Source organism: Panthera pardus, unplaced genomic scaffold, assembly GCF_024362965.1.
Source record: "Panthera pardus isolate Hobbes unplaced genomic scaffold, ASM2436296v1 HiC_scaffold_1, whole genome shotgun sequence".
In the NCBI taxonomy this organism is placed as follows: domain Eukaryota; kingdom Metazoa; phylum Chordata; class Mammalia; order Carnivora; family Felidae; genus Panthera; species Panthera pardus.
In genome coordinates, this window is record NW_026526654.1 from 49,759,587 (window position 1) to 49,778,992 (window position 19,406).

The following is a 19,406-nucleotide window of genomic DNA, read 5'->3' on the forward strand; positions in this document are numbered from 1 at the left end:
TAGAGACTTTGAGCAGCCCAGAAGGAGAGAACATTAAATAGTAATTTCAAGTCTTGCAGGAGTTCCGAAAGTGCTCATAGAGACTGCTTATCTTGTCATGTAGCAATTAGAAAGAGTAAGTTTTTTTTAAATCTCTATAAGTTTACAAACACAATCTGTTCATTTATAATGACTATTTTAATTAAACAAATGAAAGCAGCTTTGAATTTCTTGTATTGACCTGACCCTCTTAGGGATTCAGAGGGCATTGGAATAGGCAGCCAGCCAAATAACACACTTTCAAACAGCTTTAGCTCCTAAAATAGTAGTGATGATCATTAACCAAGAATAATTAATATAAGTACAAATAAGTTCTCATTGTCGCCTTGACCTTCATCCCTACTCATTCACCTGGATACCAACTTTAAAAATGAATCTTGGGGCGCCTGCGGGGCTCAGTCGGTTGAGCATCTGACTTTGGCTCAGGTCGTGATCTCACAGCTTGTGAGTTCGAGCCCCATGTCAGGCTCTGTGCTGACAGAGCTTGGAGTCTGCTTCAGATTCTGTGCCTCCGTCTCTCTCTGCCCCAACCCACTCGCATTCTGTCTCTGTCTCTCTCAAAATTAAATAAACATTAAAAAATCTAAAAAATGAATCTTTACATAAGGAAAATATAGTTTATAGTAGTCATTTCTAGCTCTTTGTAAAATGAATTAGACATCAACCTCTCATCCCCTGCAAACAAGCAAATTAAAAAAAAAAAAAATCATTGAATCTTTATTTTACCACAAGAAAAAAAAATGTAATGGCAAATTAATACCCTCATTTGAGGAAGATCTTTGATATATTTCCTGGTTCATGACTTTGGCTCTCTTCAACATTATGTCAAAGAATTTGAAGGACAGTTTGTAGTCACTGGTATATATTCATACTTTGCTTCAGGAACCCAATCAGGCATGATTGTGTAGAAACACAGAGTATACTTCTTTAGCTCTGCATAAGGTGTTTATTCACCTGAGAGGAAAATGCTTTTGATTCACTGAGAAACACTCTGAGAGAAAAAAATTTGGTTCAGTGGTATTGCTTGAAGGGAGGATGCTCAAGCAATATGTGATCTTAAGTAGTCTATTTAATCCATTAACACCACTTAATCTTCTCTCATCTTTGTCATCTTTTAGGAAAATGAGGCTTGGAGAATGTAAATAAGACTTACACTGTATAGTTATATTAGCAAAAATAATGCTATCTGTATATACACACATATGTGTATTTATATATGTACCCACGTATATGTCTACACATGTGTATATGTACATAAATGTATATATACATATATATGTGGGTCCCAAGGAGTAACTTCAAGTAATTTATTAGTTTTAACATGATTATGAAATATGCTTTTGTTTTTCTATTTACATTCCATGCTGACAGGGAGAACATTTTGGAGTATTTCAGCCAGATACAAAATACTCTTAGTGATTGATTTTGAACCAAAGCCACACCAGTTGTTCTAGATGACAACTTAACTTTATAAATCTTGCCAAAGGTTCACAGATCTCAGAACCTTTGACTGTCATCCAGATTAAAAAATAAAGGTTCATTGTGCAGGTCACTTCTATTAGAGAGAAACTAACTGACATCCTAAGCAGTATTGATAATATTTGGCAAGGGCCAGCTGTCTTGTGGTTTTATTGATGTGGTAGACTGAGGCACAGAGGCCAACTGAAGAACTTGAAACAAGAATCAAATGTTTTAACCATACTTTACTGCATAAAGTCAAAAAGACATAGAAACTACAACTTATGAAATTTACCAATAATTTTTACTTTCGATGAAGATATACTAGGTTAGTTATTTTTGTTATGATTCACATATACAAAGAATGAGATTTTTGGTGAGAATCTGAAGTGCAACATTTGAAGAATTTTTACTAAAATATTACAAATATTAACTCTCTTTTTACCAACTCACACAGTTACTCTGAATTTTAATTAATTAATTAATTTATTTATTTATGTTTTATTTATTTATTTATGTTTTATGTTTTATTTATTTTTTAAAGAGCACAAGCAGGGGAGGGGCAAAGAGGGGGAGGGACAGAGGACCCAGTTACTCTGAATTTTCATTTATTTATTTATTTATTTATTTATTTATTTATTTATTAATGATTTATTTATTTTTGAGAGAGCACAAGCAGGGGAGGGGCAGATAGAGGGACGGATGATCTGAAATGGGCTCTGCACTGTCAGCAACGAGCCTGATGTGGAGCTTGAACTCACGAACTGGGAGATCATGACCTGAGCTGAAATCAGACACAAACAACTGAGCCACCCCAGGTGCCCCTGAATTTTTAAATAATATTTATTCTGAGTTATTATCCTTATTGTTGGCTCATATATTATGCATAGTTAGTAGGAAGTAATGTTTCCAAACTGATCACACTTGGATTTACGGTGGATGACCATAAAGGAATTTGAAAATGTGTCTAGACCAGTGAAGACTTTACAGTTGGATTTCAGTTGGAAGGATACTTATTGGCTTTGTATCTAGTGATTCACAAAAGAAACAGAAACAAAGACTCTCCCGTGTTTGTACTTATCTTTTATATTACCATTTATCTTGTCTATTCACTCTCTGGTTTCCTGAATACCTTCTTCCAGATCTTCCATAGTTCTTTCTAGATTCCAGGGCCATTCCGCCCTCCCTGTTGATTACCCCTTTAGATACAGGAGTGGTAATAACATCATACTTTTCCAGGTCCTTGCTTCCCTCTCTACTTTTTATTGGTTTTCTTTCCCCAGCCCATACTCCACAGAGTTCCTTCATTAAACTCTTTTGAGGGAATCCTTTTGAGTGCCATCTCTTCCATGCCAGGACATTGAAAGGTACCCAAGCTCTGCCAGCTCATGGAGAGGCATATTTTCACGTTATGATTTGACGGATGCCTCCAAGCCTTCTCTATTCATCTGCCATCATGTCTCAAGCCTTCCAATGTGCAGACTAAAGCATCTTTATCTGGCTTTTACTGACGTGTAGCTTTTCTTCCAAAGGATAACACTTAGCGTGTTAGTCGATGACATTATAAGATTAATGAGTTTGTCAGAATAGCCAACCACCAATTATGCCCGAGAGACAGGTCATTTTCGTGAGACATATTGGAAAAATAATAAAAAAACATATTTAATTGCAAAGGGACAGGAGACCTAGATAGGAAGCAGATGTGATTGTGACCACTCCTCCAAAGAAATTATTGAAGTAACCCAGAGGAAGAAAAAAGATGACCCCTCAGAAGATAAGGTCAAATTTTGCTTACCAAGATTTTTTCCATAGATATAGAATTAATGGCAGCCCCTCTCCCCTATTTTGTTTTCTTATATTCACTGTGAAACTTAATTCCAAGAGTCTGCCTAAAATTTTGCATGTACACATCAGCTTAATTGTGAGAAATTTGTAAATATTTTTTATTAGATATTAAAGCACATTGATGTTACAACAAATTTTTTTTCTATCTCTGAAAAATGATAATGACGTATGTCTCAGAACATAAAATCATCATGACAGTGATTTTTTTATGATAAATATGTCAACATTATTATTTGTTGAATAGTTGGGACTTAGGGTCAACTACCTGTAACATCAAAATATTAAAGAGATGTTTTCTAGTGTCAGAAAACTATGGTCTCTGATTGGCAATAGGCAGAGCAGAAAATAATGCAGGAAATCTCAGCCAAATTTACATAGATGTTATAAAATTCACGTGTAATTCTTATTATTTTAAGAGAGAAATTTATCTTTCAAAGACTGATATTAATGAAGTAATTTCTCTGGATTTGCAAGGTGCATCCAGAGATAAACAGACATTTTAGATTGGAATGGGTAATTCTATGCATCACCCTGAGAGGGCAAGATTTCTCTCCACAATAGTCTATTATACAGGCCATTTTCAATAATGAAGTAATCCTATTTTCAACAGTTCCCTTAGGAGATTCTTTCAAAATATAACATTAAACTTCTCATTTTTAGAGTAGGTTTTCTTTATGTACAACTGAATTTAAGCAATGAATTTTACCATGACATTCTATATGTAATCTAATGTGACATATTAGCTTCTTTTAAAATCACCTTATCCCCTAAAATTTGTGAACAATAATTTCATCTCTTATAATTGTAAGCCAATATATTTACAGAGGCTAAACTACATTTAAGTTTTCAATACATACCCTAATCAACTTTTTTTTTTTCTAAATGGCATCCCATTTACCTGAGCATACCTGTATCAAAGAGCTAAATCCTACACAATTATCTGCTTCTCATTAGGGCTCTGCTTTAGAATAATTGCTAATAATTACTTTGGTGTCTTCAGGCTTTAAAGAATTATTTTGTTATGTATTCTGTGAATCTGGACTTCTGAAGACATCTAAAGGGCTCTGATGGTTAAAGGAGTTACGAATTTTCTGGCATGATAAAGTAGTTTGATAGGATATAGGAAGCAACCTAATTATGTTTCACTTTGGAACATTTCACTTGCTTCAAGTCCAAAGTAGGATAGTGCATAAGTGCTTTTGAATGCAGCTTCTTTCATTTATTAATGCCATTTATATGTTCCAAGTATTATCTTAGTGAAATTTTATGCTATGAACTCTTAGCAGTGTCTCTCATGTACAGGTAAAAACTATTGGATCACTATTTTTCTAAATGTAAATTACTTGTCACATAATGTTCTACATACAGTTTTTATGTTAGTTCGCTGATTTGAGGACTCAGAACAAGCTTCATTTATTTGTTTTGTTTAAAAAAAAATGTATCCAGAAATTATCTATAATGTTCCAGACCATAGTAACACATGTTGTGGATGCAGTTATCAAAAAGCAAATTACCTGGCATTGTGGTGCTTAGATTCTACTCTTAGAGCTAGATCATTAACAAATAAATATATTATGACAGGTAGCAATGAGTGCTAAGAAGAACTCAGCTGGGTAAGGAAATGGAGAGTGACTGGGTAGGGGATACACACACACACACACACACACACACACATATATATATATATATATATATATATATACACACATGTATATATACACATATATATATATACACACATATGTATATATATGTGTATATATACATGTGTGTATATATATATATATATATATATATATATATATATATATATATGTGTGTGTGTGTGTGTGTGTGTATATATTTAATAAAGAGCTCAGGAAATGCCTCTATGAAGAATTTAATTTGAGGAAACATCTAAATTAAGTGAGTGAGTTTCTCCAGAGCCAATGAGAAGAAGATATCCCAAGCAGAAATCATAGCAAATCCGGAGACCCTGAGACCTTATGGATCTTGGTGTATTTGAGACACAGCAAGAAAGTGAGTGTAGCATAGTAAGATAGGGTACAGGAGAACAGGTGGGAGGGTTGGCAGATACGAGATCAGAGGGTTGGGCAGGAGCCAGATCATGTGAGACTTTTTGAGCCATGGAAAGGACCCTGTCTTTTACTCTGATGTGATGCGAAGCAAAAGAGTGAGGTATTCTGCTCTAAATATCGAGTTAGGCTGAATAGTCCCCAAATGTACCTAAATCGTAGTCCCCAGAACATGTGACAATGTTATCAAAGGGGCTTTGCAGATGTGACTAAATTTAGGATTTTGCAATGAGGAGATTATCCTGGATTATCCACCTAAGTATTATGTAATTACCATGGTCCTTATAAGAGGAATTCAGGAAGAATTTGAGGAGGTGATGTGATAAAAGAAGCAGAGATTGGAGAGATGTGCTTTGAGAATGGGGGAAGGACCCAGAAGCTAAGAAACATGGATGGCTCTAGAAGCTGAAAGAAGGAAAGGGGATGGATTCTCCCCACAGGGTTTCCAGGAGGAAGCATTGCAGTCGACATGCTGACTTCAGTTTAATGAAATTGATTTCAGACTTTTGACCTCCAGAACTGTAATTGAATGAACTTATGTTGCTTTAAGCCACTAAGTTTGTGGTAATTTGTTACAGCAGAAATAGGAGACTAATATAAGTATATTAGTTATGTACTTACAACTCTGGCTGACCCTTGAACAACATGGGTTTGAACTGTGTGGGTCCACTTATACATGAATTTTTTTCGATAAACGCAGTACAGTACTACAAATGTATTTTCTCTTCTTTATGATTTTCTTAACATTTTCTTTTCTCTAGCTTACTTTATTGTAAGAATACAGCATATAATACCTCAACATACAGATGTGTGTTAATCTACTATAACATAGTTATAATAACTGTATTATGTAAAGCTTATAGTTAACAGTAGGCTATTAATAGTTAAGTTTTGGTGGAGTCAAAAGTCATATGACTGCATGAGGGTCAATGCTTCTGACCTTCATGTTGTTCAAGGGCTATCTATATCTTTTTTTTTTTTTTTTAATTTTGTTTAATGTTTATTTTTGAGGGAGAGAGAGAGACAGAGACAGAGACAGAGACAGAGTGTGAGTGAAGGAGGTGCAGATAGAGAGGGAGAGACAGAATCCGAAGCAGGCTCCAGGCTCTGGGCTATTAGCACAGAGCCCGATGTGGGGCTCGAACTCACAAACTGCGAGATCATGACCTGAGCCGAAGTCGGACGCTTAACTGACTAAGCCACCCAGGTGCCTGAAGGGCTATCTATATCTATATATCTGTATCTGTCTATATCTATATCATCTATCTATATCTATCACTTAATTAAAATATATAGATGACTCTAAAGATTGGAGAATAGAATTTCAAAAGAGTAGAAGAAGGCTCAGTCAGTAGGGCATGAGATTCTTAATCCTGTGGTTGTGAGTTCGAGGCCCACATTGGGGATTGAGCTTAAAGAAAAAGGGAGTCCTGTTAGGAAATAATAGTGGTTTGAGCTGGTGGGTTTTCAGGGAAGTAGGTAGACTAAAGAACTTGCTGACTGACTGTGTGTCTTGAGTAAACGACAGATGTTCTATTAGTTTTCTATTGCTGAGTAACAAATTACCACAATTTAGCTGGTTACAGCAACACAAATGTATTATCTCTGCTTCTGTCCACTTATTATCTCATAAGTCCAAGTGGGCTCAGTATGCCTAGGGTTTCCCATGGCTGAAATCAAGGTATCAGCTGGACTGAACCCTTCTCTGGAGTCTCTGAGGAAGAATCCATTTTTTTAGCTAACTCTGTTAGCTAAAACAACTCTGTTGTTGGCAGAATTCTGTTCCTTCTCATTGTAGGACTGAGATCCCTATTGTCCTACTGACTGCCCAGCTGGAGTTGCTCTCAGCCATTAGAGGCAGCTCTCAGATCCTTTCTGTGTGGTCTTTTCTATTTTGAAAGCCACCAATGGCCCATTGAATCCTTCTTGTGCTTTGAGTATGAGCTCCCTTCTGCTACCTGCTGCTGAAAATCCCCTGCTTTTCAAGGGCTCACAAGATGACATTAGGCCTACCTGATAATCTCTCTTTATTTAACTAAAAGCCAACTTTATTAGTTGATAAATGACTTTATTATGTCTGCATTGTCCCCTTGGCCATTGTCTTAGTCAATACTTATACTCCTGGCCTGGTTTTTAGATAAGCAGCTGAGAATGTTTTTAAGGAGATGGAAGATTACATAGGCCGCTTCTCTGTTTTACATTTGGATCTTGGCCTGAAATAAATCTGTAAAAAATTACTTCATTTCTCAATACCTTAGATTGGCTCCTTAAAGTCTCTTGCACATTAAATAAGCCACACTACATTTTTTTGAGAAATAATGCAAATTCCAAGCAATGGAGAATAATTCAGGAAATATCAATATGAGAATGAGTATTTAAAATGAAAGATATTAAATATAATAAAAAATGTGGTAAACTATAGTAGAAACTAAATATGATCAGCGATAATATAAATACGATATTTCACATCATGCAGTTTGGTCAAAATTTGGTAGTGAATAACCTTAGACCTTTTTATTCAACTGATTGCAACATCAAACATTAATAATAGTTAATAAATGACATTATCTCTGATAATTTTCTTTTCAGCGGTTAGCTTTTGCAGGTGAGAAAAAGGCAGCTGATATTTATGCCATGCAGAAGAAAGCTAAAGACTTATAAGGAAGTGTTCTCCATTCTTTGTGAGCTATAAAGTCTGTCCAAATAGCAATATCCTCTCCCTCAGAGAATCTGCTGCTTGGGCCGGCCGTGTGTTATTGTATTTGGACCGTCTCCATCTGCAAATGTTGACTTTTCATCTGTGACCAAGGAAAAAAATCTGTATGAGGAATGTGTAAAACATTTAATCCTTGTTTACTTGTTAACCAAAGGTTTTGTCAAATCCTGCTGGTGTGGGTTTTTTTGTTTTTTTTTTTTTTTTTGCATTTGCTTCTCAAGGTGACTGTAGGTGCAGTCTCAATGTAGCGTTTAAATCTGAGCTATAAGCTAAACTCTGACTAAATCATTAGGTTTTTTTTTACTTAGATTTAGAAACATAAATACTTGTTCTAAATATAGTTTCACATTCAAAAAACTGAATGTGACCTAAATAATACAGTAATCTACAGGAAAAATTGATTTATAATTTCTTTGTCTGGGGCTTCTCATAACTAAAATGAAAACAACACTGAAAAGTTTGATTATCTATGGCAAACCACAGTGGTATTTGATGAGAGAATAAGAAAGTGGTAGAGGTCATGCATGAAAATCTAGTCTCTTACTCTTAATTTATAGATGACAAACTAGGACTAGCTAAAATCTTTTAGGAATCTAAAATTACTTTCACAAAGTCTATATTCATTCATTGTTTGACTGTGACTTAAATCTATTTCTGTTTGACCTAGCTATCCGTGTGACCTGATGGTTCTGATTTTAGATATTCTATTTAGCAATCTCTTGAGCCTAACATGATCAAACAAAGCTTGTTGAGTGAATGAATGAAAAATATTTTTCCCATAAGTGTGTTCAAATTTGCCAGATCTATTTTTGGGATTCAGACTGTCCACATAACTGTGCTGCACTATTTCGTATGCCAATGGAATGGCAACATTAATGGCAATGTAATTTATTATACTTTTTGATTGTTTTTCTATATAGAAGAGTAATAACTGATATTTATTCCCATGTGACATTGATTTAAAAATTTTGATTTGGCATTGTGTATTGTGATCTGAAGTAGAATGATGTCTCAAAAGGGAATGTGGGTAATGCTAAGCAAGTTCCTCTGTTTCTCATGCCAGCTCTCATATTTGAAATTAATTTTGGCCATAGTTTAGATGGGAAGCAAATTAATTGATTTGATTTTTAACAGCAACTGTTCAATAAATATAGTAAGTGGTGATAGAATAGTAGAGAGGAGGGATGCCTAGCAAATGAATTTGACCCATTTTTCAGGTCCCTCCATATTTGCATAAGCATAAGCATTTAGCTTCAGCTTTTCATTCAAGGTAATCCACAGCGATGCTAAAGAAATCGTTACACTGTTACATCGTGCCAGAAAAAAAAAAAAAAGAAAAAGAAAGAAGGAAAGAAAGAAAGAAAGAAAGCAAGCAAAGAAGGGAAAAGAGAAAAATGATAGACATAAGCTGAAAATGAGGGTAAGAATGAGCTAGCAAAAATACTGATGTTTTTGTATTGGTCTCTTAGAGATGCTAAAATTAACTTCAAATGTAGTGGGTGAAAGTATTTGTTTCCCTGAAATTTTATTATAGGAAAATTGATTAAGGCAAAGAGCAATCATGAAAAATAAGATTTTTCACAGTATATTAATAACAGCAAGTGTAAAGCAAAATTATAGGATGAAAGTCTACGTAAAATGGAAATTTATTTAAAACAAGTGAAGAAATTTTATCATTTGCCTAGAGATCTGGGAAACTGCTGCAGCCAATCCAAATCTGGGGATGCCTCCTTCACTGTAAGGTGCTTAGTGATGCACAGCTCTGTGAACTTCCTACCTGCTACCATAAAATCTTGGGGAAATCAGCAAAATTGAACTTAAGAACAAATGTTTTGCATAAAAATACTGATATATGTTCTTACCACAAAAAAGGCCATTGTAACATGAGAATCAGATGTGTTCTGCATAGAAGATGTATTTTTCTATCATAAAAATCAAGTGAAATGAAAAATTGAGTGAAATGGGATGAGTTTGATCCCAAATGATATAAAAATGACTCCTCTCTTTTGCAATTCAATCCTGGTAGTCTGTTTAATCATATTTTACCCCACAGTAAAAATTCTAGAGAAAATTCATTCACATAAAAGGCCAAATATTCATATAGTATGAAACCTAACCAGGAATAGGAAAGGTATCATGATTTTTTTTAAAAAATATCAGTTCCAAGCTTTGGAATTAAAAGGTTTCAAGTCCTCAGGTTGAAAAGTAGGTGGACCACAAGCCAGAAGGTACTTGTTAATTACAGCAGTTGAGTTAATCAATGAAGTAACGGTTCTGCCTCTGGGTATAATAAAATGAGATCAAGACCCATTCAGCTATCCTACCACTTAGGTATAGCTGGAGATCCATTAACTTGGATCGTTTCACATTTTAAACTCACGTCTTTAAAACTCAGCAATTCAAGCAGCTCTCTGACAGCTATTGATGCCTAACCATAGAAAAAGTATTTTGTTGGGTTTTGAGTGAGAAGGTGAGCTACGCAAAGGTGGAGAGGGAAATACATTGACACCTGATATAAATATTAACTGAGACAACTTTCAGGCTTTTGGTTATGTGCTTTTGTATTTGCTTTCAACATTTAAATGCAGAGACAGATGGCTTGTACAGTTTTATCAGCCCTCGTGTCTTTATACATTCAAAAACCTGGAATGATAACCAAACCCATAGATTGCAGATTGTGAAAGGGAACAAATAATTTAGTTTTTTTTAAAAAATCAATAAATGTTTCAGTCTTAGAAAAATCATGATGGTGGATTTTAATTATTTTTAAGAGAAAGGAAATAACTTGGTGCAATGCTGAAATTGTAGAAAATAATGTATGTGCAGTTCGGAATCCTGACCTGGGTTCTAAACAGATATTGTATGAGGTAGCACAAGAAGGACATTAAAATGTGTAAAAAATTGGAGAAATGGGAAAAACACATGTGCACACAAACACATGTACACGCATAAAATCTTAAGGCATTTATTAAGAATCCAGCGTAGTATCTGATATGTGTGGTACATGATATTCAATATTCACTTGTTGAGGGAACTTATGAATGGAAAATATTATTCATCACTTAAGATAATTACTTATTATGATAATATTAAAAATAATTATGGTCAAAGATGAAGAGCAATATTTTAGTGCCTATATTTTTCATATTTTAGCAAAAATGTCCTGGTATTTTAAGTGCTATATATTTGATGGAGAATTATAGGTTGATTGTTTTTAATCATATTTTGGGAAGTGACAGTATTCAATATCAGTGCTTTATAAAGAATGTGTTTCTCCTTTTAAAAAGTACAAAACAATTCAGTCATTGTATCTAAAAATGAAAGCAATGAATGGTAACTCTTCCATGGTTAGCATGCTTCCGATTATAAGCTTTTACTTTTTTTATAATTTTTTTAAAGTTTATTTATCTTGGGAGAAAGAGCATGCAAGTAGGGGAGGGGCAGAGAGAGAGGGAAAGAGAATGACAAACAGGCTCCACGCTGTCAGTGCGGAGCCTGACCTGGGGCTGGAACTCACGACTTCTAAGATCACGATCTGGGCCGAAATCAAGAGCCACTTAACCAACTGAGCCACCCAGGTGCCCCCTGATTGTAAACTTTTAAAGAACAGGGACTTTTAGGGAACCAGAGGTGTGACTGTTTTCCCTTTAATAATCCCTAATTTAAAAAATGTGTTTTTTTCCCCTTCTTACCAAATCATGACAATTTGGAAGCATTGTTATTTTCCAAAATAAAACCCAGGAGTAGGGGGTGGTTTGTTGTTGTTTAACATCAAGGCAACTACTGGTGATTAAATATAGGCCCAAATAAAACAAGTAAAAATTTCCTTATTCAGTGTCATGTCCCTAAATAAAACTTAACCAAAACATAAAGCAAAGTATATTTCCCAACCATGTGGTTCAAGCATATAAGAAAATTTGTGTCATACAATTTCATATACTTATGTTTTTTCTTTAATGCTGTGTTGAGTGAGTGCTGAGGTCCTGGCAAAAGTCTGGTCACTTCCCCTTGAATAATCCCACACCACACATTACTTCCCTTCTAGAGACCTCACACTCCTAGATCATTATGCACCCTCCTTAATTGCCCAGGGGTGACATACCAGACAACTTCAGACAGCCCCTTTCCCCTAGAATGTGAGAAATTATTCAAATTCATCAGTCCACAGACAGCCCAGGGAACCAGCTCACCCCACCCACCCTGTCTGCCAGGCATAAACGCCCCCCCTGAAATTCCCCCTTTTTCACCTTTTCCTGGTGCAACCTTCTGTGCTGCCCTGCCCCGTGGCCTTTTCTCTTTTAGAGCCATAAGGAACACAGACTTCTGGCTTTCATTCAAGTGTTGTGTTGTGTTCCACCTTGCGGTGGATCTTTCAATCTTATACAGGAATCAGCTACCTGAAAGACTTATCTAAGAATCTACAAATGTCTGGAAATATATTTATGCATTTTATCAAAAGCCTTCAAATTTACTTGTGCGAATAAATCTAAGTAGAATTCGCAAAGAGCGATTGATATTATTTAATGGAAAGAAGCTCATTTTTTTACCAGTCAGGATTTTGTATAGTACTCATAACTGTAGATGTCTTCAATTGTCAATTATCTGTAAGAGGAACTTTCAGAAAAAGGTAGAAATGATGTAATAGGGAAAAAAGTCCATCTGTTACCTTGCAAAGAGACAAGCCTTCCTAAATCAGTTGACTGCTAATGACACCTGTTCCTTCTTGAGGATACCCTTTTCTTCCCTCTTTGTTCACTGCTTGTAAAATAGAAGTAGTGAGAATTTTAAAAATTCCCAGGGTAACCTGAAAACTCTATGAGGACAGTGTTGACATCTATTTTGACCACTGCTGTATTCCTGGTGCCTGTCACAGTGTCAGCATATAATATGTGCTCAGTAAATATTTATGGAATAAATAAATGTTACCAGTTCTGAAAAAAAAATACAGTATTTGTTAAAATGTGTCACTCATTGCTGAAGACTTAGGGTCCATATATTCTGACACACACACACACACACACACACACACACACACACACACACTTTCTCAATCTCTGGGTAATCTTTCTTTTTTTAAATATTTTTAAAAGTGTATTTATTCTGAGAGAGAGAGAGTGAAAACATGTGTGTCAGCAGGGGAAGGGCAGAGAGAGAGAGGGAGAGAGAGAGAATCCCAAGCAGACTCTGCATGGAGCCTCATATGGTGCTCTATTTCACAAACTGTGAGATCATGACCTGAGCCTAAGTGAAAAGTCAGGTGCTTAACTGACTGAGCCACCCAAGTGCCCCCCTGGGTAATTTCTTAATTTAATATGAGAATAATGAATGTTGGATAAAGCTATTTTAAAAAATAATCTTCAGTGAAATCATATGATACTTATCTTTTCCTGACTTACTTCTTTTGCTTAGCATAATACCCTCTAGTTCCATCCATGTTGTTACAAAAGGCAAGATTTCATTCTTTTTGATTACCTCATATGTGGAATTTAAGAAACAAAACAGATGGACATAGGGGAAGAGAAGGAAAAATAAGATTAAAACAGAAGGAGGTAAATCATAAGAGACTCTTAAATACAGAGAACAAACTGAGGGTTACTGCAGGGGTGTTGGGGTGTTGGGTGGGGGTATTGGCTAAATGGGTGATGGGCATTAAGGAGGGCACTTGTTGGAATGAGAGCTGGGTGTTATATGTAAGTGATAAATCACTAAATTCTTCTCCTGAAGCTATATTACACTATATGTTAACTAACTTGGATTTGAATAAAATTAAAAATAAATAAAAATATTTATAAATAAAACAAAAATAATCTTGCATATTCTTTCCTTTTATGTACTCAATAAAAACCTGATTCTATTGATATTTCTGAGATAGCTAATTATTTGTTTTCCTTTGAGACATCAACAACAACAAAAAAAGAAAAACTTAATGGTTCTAGAAAAGTAAAAAACGAACTTTGGTTTAGAGGCCTCAAGCTAGATTGCACATCAAATTGGTGATTACTTTATCTCCATTGATGTCTTGAAAGGAGTGAATATATTTAACAGCGAAGTTAAATAATTCATTTATTATCTGTCACAAAGTATTGTGAAGCAGAGATGTGCTGTTGAGGAAGCTTTTGGTGTGATGTTTGTGAAATCAGCATCTTCTATTAGAATTACTTAAGGTCTGCCTTTAAGCAGAGGATATTTTTAATTATTTCTCAGAACATTTTCAACCTCATAAAATTTTAATTAACAATTAACATTGTTCATAGATCATCACTGTTGCTTAGCACAATAAGGAATCAAAAGACTGAGAAGTCGTTTTTTTTTCCACTAATGGATTTTAAATCTAGTTGGGATAAAACAAAAATAAAATGATACTCACGAAAGTACGGAACCTCCCTCAAAAGACAAAGGTATCATTAAGGCAGGAGTTGAGGAAGCTCAATGAGGAAAATTGTCATTCATCACTAAGAGGAGATCTGTGGATATCTTCAAGGTACACACAAAATATGAATTGGTGTAGTTGTGGGAGTTAGCTTTGGTACTTGGGAAGCAAGCTGACCTTGAAAGAATAAGTAATTAAATGAAAATGGTCCAAAGCATGCAAAAAGCATCTTCTAAACCTGTGATCTCAATGTAAGGAGCATGAATTGGTTTGAGCAAAATGTGTTCACTTTGTGGATACAGAATCACTGAGCACACTAAACTGAACCTAAAAGGGAGAAATTAGTTTGAACTTTTGAAGGGTGGGCAGAATTCTGAGGACAAAGAAAGGCTCATAGAGAAGTTCAAATTAAATATACTAGGATGTAAGTAATCTTTGGAGGTTTGTGACAGAAATAGTTTTGAGTAATGAGCGTGTGTTTAAACGAAATAAATCTGTTTGCTTTTGGCGGGATGGAAATACAGGTCAGATGAGAAAGAATTTTAAAGTTGTTCTAAAGAGAAGGTTTTAGATTTTAAAAATGACTAAAATTTGAATTTGCAGGAAAGAGTAAATTTTAGCCACATTTTTTTCTCATCTGGTGACCATTCTGATGTTGCTTGTGTTTTGTGGTCTCAGGTATTTGTATCAACTGTTACCTATTTCAGCAGGAATTTTTTCATATGCAAGGAATAACTGGAATATTAGTAAGACAAAAAGATGTTAAAATTAAAAAGCACAATTTGGGGCACTTAAAAATGTTAGTAGTGCTAACTTGGGCTTTAGCAAAAACATACATTCCAATCAACGGATTAAGTGTTTTAATTGTTGATGAGGCAATGTTGCAGAAATGTTTTCTTCATTTTCTTCTACATTTTTATTCTGGTGACTATTTTGAAAATGCTTTTTGCCTCAGCCATTTTTGCCTCTCCACTTAACCTCCTTCGTAAAATCAATTCCTAATTTCCAGCCTATCACTTATCACTTGACTGTTTAATCAAGGGGAAAGAAAACAAAACAAAACAGTTTTTTCCTAAATCATTTGGCTGTTGTTTTTCAGTAAAGGGCTAATTTCCTCTTTATATAATCAGAAAAGAGTTTACTTTTGAAATGAAGGTTAAAATATATGTTGTAGATTGCCTGCTAGGAAAAACAAGCAAACCAATAGATAAATATCTACGATGACTTTTTACCCCCTGAATATTAGACTCCATGTGATCCAATTTGCAACTTAGCTAGACTTTCATTCTAGTGAATTTATTTAATACACTTAGAAATATAGAAAATAGTTTAGGCTTGTCGGCACCTGCGTGGCTCAGTCGGTTAAGCGTCCGACTTCGACTCAGGTCATGATCTCGTGGTTCCTGGGTTCCAGCCCCACGTCAAGCTTTGTCCTGACAGCTCAGAATCCGGAGCCTGCTTCGGATTCTGTGTCTCCCTCTCTCTCTGCCCCTCCCCCCACTCACACTCTGTCTCTCTCTCTCAAAAGTAAATAAACATTAAAAAAATTTAAAAGAAAAGAAAATAGGTTAGGTTTGGAAACAACCAAATGCTGTCTTTGAATGCAAATGACTTCTTTATTTACTTGGATTTCAGAATGCTTGCAGCAGACCAGGTGTTCCTTTAGTAATACACACAGTTAAAATATGCTTTAATTTTTTTAAATTTAAAAATGTTGCACAATTACTTTCATATGGTTTTGTATAAAAATAACATGTTTTTATGGAAAACTGGTATTTTATATAATCATTTAGAGTATTTATTTTTTAATATTATATTTCAAGTATTTTCTGTTTTTATGGAGTTGTACATTACATATTTACATATTTTTCAACATCACACATAAAATTTTCGACTCTTCATAATTTTTCATGAATAAGGGCTTTTTGTTGAGAATTAGACGGTAAATCAGTAACAATACATACTCCACAGAAACAGTTGATCAGAAATGGTGTATTGTGGGTATATCTGTTTACTCATGTCTGTTTCTCAATATAAATGAAGGCTGAAGGAAAGAGATGATTCTTACTTCCACAACAAGGAATTCGATTCCTTCTGTTCCTCTTAAAAGACTGAATTCTTTGAATTGCATAACTTATTATACTTTCATAAGAAAATGAAATCACCAATGCACTTCTTCTCAAAGGTGACAATTTTAAATTACAGTTCTAACCACTTTCTTTTCTTATTTTCTCTGTCTCTTGCCCTCTGTAGATGGGCCTTTGGGTCCCCGAGGATTAGCTGAAGCCACAGAGATGTGCACTCAAGAGTGCTTGGTTTTGGGTCACTCTGATAATTGCTGGATGCCTCCTGGCTTGGGCCCATATCAACACCCTAAATCTCCTCTCTCAACCTTTGCACCCCAGAAAGAATGGGTCAAGAAGGACAAGCTTGTGAATGGGCACACCCTTACCAGAGCCTGGAAAGAAGATAGCAACAGGAACCAGTTCAATGACCGTAAGCAGTATGGCTCCAATGAAGGCCATTTCAACAATGGCAGCCACATGACAGACATTCCTCTGGCAAATCTGAAGTCTTATAAGCAAGCAGGAGGTACTATTGAGAGTCCGAAGGAGCACCAACTCTAAAAAAAAACAAAAAAAAACAAAAGGCTATATGGGACCTAATAACTTTAATCTAAATAGACATGCTAATACTGTGTGTGTCAGAGCTTTATGTATTCAATAGATCTCTATAACTATGCCCCTTTATAGCAGGGATATCCATAACTTTGTGTTAGCACCATGGAGGATACAATATTTTACAACATAAAAAAGAAGATAGTTCTACTAGCCACGTGATCTTGTTTACTAGAATTGATTAAACTCTCCAGAGATGATCACTCCATTGTGCAAATATCTTTTTTTCTTTTTTTTTCTTTTCTTTCTTTCTTTCTTTCTTTCTTTCTTTCTTTCTTTCTTTCTTTTTTTTTTAATTGCATTTTACTTTTGACCCTGGACTGCTGCTATGAACAATAGAATATGCATTTGGAGAGTAAGAAAGTTCCATGGATTAGAGTGACTGACAAACATATCCAGTTAGAAAATTGTGCTCTTTTTGTCATTGATTTGTGCTGGGACTGCTATACTTGACATTATACTTCAAACGAAACTTAAAAAGATTAAGCATTAAACCTATTGTGCTGTTAACAACGTTAGTGGATACTTGTAAGTCAATCAGTGTTAAAGTATTTGTAAATAGAAGCAAGTTATTATTAACAACTTTTGTGTACTTACAACGTTCACCTAAAAAATGTTGTAGCATAATTCCGTGTTTTATGGTTGCTTCTTTCCTTTTTCTTAATTTGCCTCTTTGTCGTTATTTTTGTTGTTTCTTTCAGTGAGGTGTTTCTGCGTTAGTAGTCTGTCTTGACACACATTGTTCAAAGGATCTCAAACGCTTGTGTTTAAAAAAAGGTTCTGGAATCCTGCTTCTTTTGTGATTGCTTATGATGCTGGGATTCTATAAAAAATAAAGATAAAATGAAAACCTTATATAAGAACAGGACTTCTGCAAAAGCTTGGAAACTCAGAACCTATTTTCTTGACATCCTTGTTTTCAAAGTAGGCGAAAGCAAAATCACTTAATCAGTAGCATTAAGTGTGAGAGTAATGGGAAAGTGTTATCCTTCAGCAAGTAATACAATATCCTGTGCTTGTCACTCATACAAAACTAATGTATCAAAATTAGCATATATTGAAGAAAAATTACTATTCAAAAATAGTTTCAACCGGGCAAGTGTGTGTCTACAACTTTGTTGAAATGGCAGAGTTTGTGTTGATCCTCATATACAATAATGTTGTTGTAACACAAGTGTTAGACCATAGCCACAAAATATTTAATGTGTTGTGCCTTCATGATGTAACAGAACATTCTCCAGGTAGGCTAGTTGGGGGAAATAAAGGGATAAATCTCTAATTATTGCTGTTTAACTGTTTGTTATCATAGTCGGTCAATGCCTGGCAGGTACCAGCATCTTGTCACTTAGGTCCAACCAACAGAGTGACAACAAATGTTCATAAGATCTCAGTTGCACGTGCAAACAAATCCAAATTCGAACATTCTTAGGAGGTTTTTGTTAAGGCATGACAGATGATTTAAACAAATAAATAGCATGCAACAAAATGTCTTTATTGAAAGAAGTGAAAGTTATCTTAATGCCACGGTTCAACATCAGTTTAAAAGTAAAAAAAATAATAAAATAAAAAATAAAAAAAAAGGTTTGCTAATCTGATAGTTAATTTGTTCTTACCAAAAATAAAATTACTTTGTAAATAGCAATTCACGTTTTTCCACAGTATAATGGAAAATAATGGGTAGGGGTGCATTGCTTATTGAAGTACATTTTTGTCGGTTTGTGAGGGGTGTTTGATGACTTTGACAGAATCAATATCTAAACAATTATCCTTGTTACTGCTTTGCCAGTTCTACGTTATTTACAATTATTCAGCTCTTGCAATAAATGTTCTGAATTCCTGATTGTAGTGTGTTAATTCTTGGTCAACATCCAAAGTGATAATTTCTACTCTAATTGTTGGATAAATATATGTGGGTAAATCAGCTCTTAATTAGAAATCAAGGCGGACTTTTGAGGGGTTTAATACCTATGTTCTGAAAATACGATTTCAAAGAGTTAAACTTCTGGTCTATGAAATCATTTTCTAGAGAAATTCATGGAGAAGTTCAGTTCACTTTCTAGTCAAGATTCATGCAAGTTTTATCAAACTGAAATCCCAAGTCCAGAAAGCTGGCAGGTAGACTAGTAAATGAGGTTATTTTATTGTTGGCCAAGGCAGAAGAGAACTATTCTGGGATTAAGGCCTTGAAACAAGGGCTAACACGTCATCTGTATTTCTTTCAGATA

At 34.9% G+C, this 19,406-nt stretch overlaps 1 protein-coding gene across 7 annotated transcripts in view; it reads left to right on the top strand.

Annotated features, from left to right (window-relative positions):
• The window catches only part of PCDH9 (protocadherin 9), a 919,043-nt gene extending 900,022 nt beyond the window's left edge, over positions 1 to 19,021 (top strand). For all 7 annotated transcript variants that reach the window (XM_019415589.2, XM_019415579.2, XM_019415582.2 and 4 more), the window contains one exon: positions 16,757 to 19,021. In XM_019415589.2, the coding sequence (XP_019271134.1) occupies positions 16,757 to 17,130 (374 nt within the window). In that variant the 3' untranslated portion in view covers positions 17,131 to 19,021. The remainder of the gene's footprint in view (positions 1 to 16,756) is intronic.
• Positions 19,022 to 19,406: the final 385 nt, after the last annotated feature.